Below are 4942 nucleotides of genomic sequence, written 5' to 3'. Positions count from 1 at the left end.
TTATAATTGGGAAAAAACAGTTGATAAAGTACATAAAATAGTATTAGAATAAAAGCCAACATGCAAGTTGGAAACATGAGCCTTAGTTTTGTATATACCAACTTGATTACATTAGTTTTAGGACTACAAAAAAATCTTTAAAACATAAAAATTGTATTAATACACTGGTGAATAAAAATTATGAAATTTTGCTGCAATAGATCTTTGGAACTGTGGGTTATTTTCTTTTGAGATAGGATGAGAGTTTTTTGGTGTGTGTAATGAATCATACTTTTATGAGATTAAAAAGTCAAATACTCAGACATGCCCAGAAAATAGTTTTTTTTGAGAGAAATTCTGAATTCCTGAGAGAATAATGATGTAAAAATGCATATCATTTCTCTGCATTTTTAGAAATTTCTGATGCACAGAGGACTTTCTTCAATGCATCTTTCATATCTTTGTTCCGAAGGCTGTAGATCAGAGGATTAAAGAATGGGGTTGCCATGCAGTAAAACAGGGTCACAAATTTCTGTGTCCCAGGATGGCTCCTGGAGCCTGGACTCACATACATCACCATCACTGAGCCATAGAACAAGGAAACCACCAAGAAATGGGAGGCACAGGTAGAAAAAGCTTTGTTCCTGCCTGAGCCAGCTGGGACCCGAAGTACAGCTCGCAAAACTAAGGTATAGGACCCAAGAATGTAGAGGAAGGTGATGAAAATGATAAGCGAGCTTACAGTGGCACACGTTAGAGTAGTTTTGGGCACAGGGGCACAGGACAGTGCCAGCAATGGTCCCAGGTCACAGAAAAAATGGTCAATGACATTAGGGCCACAGAAAGGCACCCGAGACATAAGAACTGCAGGCATCAGTATTGATAAAAAGCCACCTGCCCAGCAGAAAACCACTAATCGGGCACAGAGTTGATAAGTCATGATGGTGGGGTAATGTAGAGGTCGACAGATGGCAAGGAACCGGTCAAAGGACATCGCAGATAGAAAGTAGCCCTCAGCCGCACACATGGAGAAGAAGAAGTAGAACTGGAGCAGGCAGCCAGCGTAGGAGATGCTCTTGGTCTGGGAGATGATGTCAGCCAACATTTTGGGCACATCGGAACTGACGTAGCACATCTCCAGGAAGGAGAAGTTGGCCAGGAGGACATACATGGGTGTATGGAGCTTCCGGCTTGACCACACGGCACAGATGATGGCCGCGTTCCCAAGGAGGGTCAGCAGGTAGACGAGGGAGAACATGACACAGAGGAGGATCTGGATCTCTCTGCGGCAGGGGAAGCCCAGGAGAATGAACTCACTCACAGACCCAGAGATATTACTGGCTTCTGAGATGTGCATTCTTCTGATCTATGAAGGAAATGATCATTATATTAGCCATGTCTTTCTCTTGAAAGGTCATTTTTTTAATCTTCTGACTTCTATTTACTCCTTTAATGCACTTTTGTGAAAGGGCTCCATATGGTTCTGAATTTAACTCATTTCCCAATGATCTAGCTTAGTCCAATGAGAGCAGAGTTCTGAGAACCCAAGTCAATATGTTACTATATGCTCCCATAGGCCCCTCCCTGTAATAGTCTCCATTTTTTTTCAGAGTATAAATTTCACTGACATCATGTAACAGAGTCAAGATTGTTTCCTATGTTTGCATTTACCTTAATTCTTCCTTGATGTAAAGTTTCATAAGATACACCCTCATACATACATCTAATTTCTTTTCTCCTTGTTGCAAAGAAAATTTTATTTAGAATTTTGGAAAATTCTAAAAAAAATCAAAATTCAAATTAATATGGCAACAGATGGTAACTAGACATATTGTGGCGATCATTTTGTAGTGTATAAAATTATTGAGTCATGATCCTGTACACCTAAAACTAATATAATATTGCAAGTCAATTTTACTTCAATTAAAAAAAAATAGCCTGGCAATATTCATAGCAGAAAAGCAGAATTCAAGGCTTGTCTTCAACAAGACAAAGAGAATCATTTTATATGAATAAGAGGTAAAAGATGAATGAAGAAATATTAAAGCTTGTCATGTTGTAAAAAAATAATAAATTACTATGAAGTTGAATTAGGTCAGTACAAAAAGAGTACCTTACTGTGTTGTCAGTTAACAGTTTTTCAAGATATCTGTCCTGGATGGCTCTGTTAACTGAAGCAGGGTGATGAAGACATTGCCACAAACTCCATTTTAGACAGTATCTATTAGTTTCTTAGAGCTGGTATTTAACTTCTACTTGTTCTATGTCCTAATTTTTGGCACTTTTTATGAAAGTGAAAATCACTCAGTCGTGTCCAACTCTTTGTGACCCCATGGACTATACATTCATGGAATTCTCCAGGCCAGAATACTGTAACAGGTAGCCTTTCCCTTCTCCAGGGGATCTTCCCAACCCAGAGATCAAATCCAGGTTTCTGGCATTGCAGACGGATTCTTTACCAGCTGAGCCACAAGGAAAGTCCAATAATACTGGAGTAGGTAGCCTATCCCTTCCCCAGCGGATCTTCCCGACCCGAAATGAAATTGAACTGGGGTCTCCTGCATTGCAGGTGGATTCTTTACTAATTGAGCTATCAGGCAAGCTCTCTGACTTGAACCAATTTCTGAACATATTTTTAAAATTTGACTTCTAAGGTAGTGAGCTGCTGTTATGTATGAAGCATTTATTGTGACCAACATTAACATTCATTATCTCAGTAAATTCTACTCTCTCTCCTTTCCAGTTCTAGAGCCTTAAGAAAAAACACCTTCAATGTAGCATAGAATTTTATTGTCATTCTGAGAATGTTGATTCTAAAATCCAACTTTTTTCCCTACACAGATGTCAGCTATGTATATATTAGCTGTTTTTCGTTATGTATTGTATTCAATTTGTTCTTCTGCCACTTGCCTGTATCAAATTTCCACTTGTGCATGTGGAGGACTAGCATCAGTAAAGCTGTATTAGTGACTGAGGCTATATACTATAGGAAAAGATTATTCACATATTTCTCATAGTCTCTATAGTATACATCAGGTACATCGTTAAGATGATGAGGCAGGTATCTTCCAAACTAGCAGCTTCCATCAAATACCAAAGGGAGATCAAGTATAAAAAGAGTTTTGTGTTCATTCAGAAAGACCAACAGATGGGTGAGTTGAGATGAACTATAAGCAATACATCCCAGGTGATGGACTGGGAGAAGACTTTGACTGGAAATTCAGTGATTGGAAGGGATGATATGATGCTTCAAATCAGAACTAGACAAGCTAAATTTTCAATATTTGATATTTAGTTAAAATATGCATAGTAACAGCCATCAAACTTTTTATTGTGGCCATAATTTTACTTATTCAGTTGAACTGGCTATGGTGGGTAAATACAGTTGAACTGGCTATGGTGGGTAAATACAGTTGAACTGGCTATGGTGGGTAAGATTCTGTGTAAACAGGGCAAAGAAACTTGATAAAGAAAAATAGTGGAAGGAAGGTGCATTGCAGGGTTGTTATATTTGAATGGGAACTCCCCCTTCACTCGTGGTCAGAATCAGTGTATCTCACCTCAAAATTAAGGTAAGAATAAGAGTATGTGAGACGTCTTTGATGTTTTAACAGTGGCTCTTGAATGAGCAGACATTAAATCAGAATTCGAAATAAGAAAAAGGAAAATGTCATCAAAGAAAAGGAGAAAGAAACAACAGATTTTCTGTCAAATTTATATCTGTAATACAACTTGGTAGTCTCATGAATGTCTTCTTTCCTTTCCTAATAAAAAACTCCTCTGTTCCTGCCTCACTCTTCTGAGTTCAATTCACCCAGGGCCCTTCTCTCCCTGCCTTGGGTCACTGTGGATTCTACCTGAGACTACATGCTGATTTTTCCTTTCACCGCAAATACAGGAATTCTTCAATCTTAATTACACTTGATGAAAATAAATATAGATTACTTACAAAAGTTTTATCTCCTTTGAAGTGATATGAAGCTCATTAGCTTCTATCATTTCTTTATCTGAAAAATAATGCAAAGCAGAGAAGTGTCAGCTTAAAATTTCCTGATGGGATTTTTGAACAATTGTATGCTGGATAGATGTGATTCTACCAGGAAGAATGAAGATTTTGTAAAAAATTATATATTATTTGATCTATTACCTTGTTTATAATATGAAATATATTTATAAATAAAAATCCAAAGGAACATTCACAGCCCTCCTTCTGTAGCAATAATACACACAGTGGACATTGCAGCAGGCAGTCAAGGGGCTACCACTTGTGCCCTCTTAAAGATCCTAGATGAAGAATTTGGGGGTCCTGGTGACACTCTGCCACACTTTGAGCCTCACAAAGGATTCTCTTTAGCTGCGAAAAAAAAAGAAAAAAAGAAAAAGAATAAAATGCCAAGAAACTCTGGGTTTTAATATGTATACCTTTCTGGCCACATACTGTCCCTAGAGGCTATCCCTCAGGAGCAGCAGGGACAATCAGAGTGCAGCATTCAATCCCCAAGTGTGTTTTACTTTCAGTGTTGAGCTCAAAGCTGAAAAGGCCTTCCTGAATCCATGGGTGAGATTGTCACCTAGTAATGGCCCCTCTAGTTTGCTGCTCACCTGACACCCACAGACAGGCTCTGGATTTAAAACCAGCTCCATATTGGATATCACCAGTTGCTTTAAGGCTCCTAGAGCTTCGCTGTTAGCATATGTGTTTCTTCAAATGACATTGAAAGTTCACTTTAACAAATTCCCAAATCCTGAGTATCTTCTTGTGGGAGCATGCTCAGTTGTATCTGACTCTTTGTGACCCTGTGTACTATAGCCCACCAGTCTCCTCTGTCCATGGGATTTTCCCAGCAAGAATACTGGAGTGGGTTGCTATATCCTCCTTCAGGGGATCTTTCCGACCCAGTTGAACCTGTGTCTGGCATCTCCTGCATTGGTAGGCAGATTCTTTACCGCTGAGCCCCTGAGA

General features: G+C 38.9%; 1 protein-coding gene across 1 annotated transcript; it reads right to left on the bottom strand.

Annotated features, from left to right (window-relative positions):
- LOC102176964 (olfactory receptor 11H6-like) lies at positions 374-4623 on the bottom strand. Its single transcript, XM_013967018.2, has 2 exons — positions 4582-4623; positions 374-1345 (listed from the first exon to the last, which is right to left on the bottom strand). Exons 1-2 carry the CDS (start codon positions 4621-4623, stop codon positions 374-376), a joined length of 1014 nt encoding a protein of 337 aa, XP_013822472.2.

Source organism: Capra hircus, chromosome 10, assembly GCF_001704415.2.
Source record: "Capra hircus breed San Clemente chromosome 10, ASM170441v1, whole genome shotgun sequence".
Taxonomy (NCBI): domain Eukaryota; kingdom Metazoa; phylum Chordata; class Mammalia; order Artiodactyla; family Bovidae; genus Capra; species Capra hircus.
This window is presented reverse-complemented; position numbering and strand designations above follow the sequence as displayed.

Coding starts and splice junctions, on each gene's coding strand:
- LOC102176964 (XM_013967018.2), bottom strand. CDS start 4,623: ATGGAGCTGGTTTTAAATCCAGAGCCTGTCTGTGGGTGTCAG. Junction 1,346..4,581: donor AGCCTGTCTGTGGGTGTCAG/GTGAGCAGCAAA, acceptor TTTCCTTCATAG/ATCAGAAGAATGCACATCTC.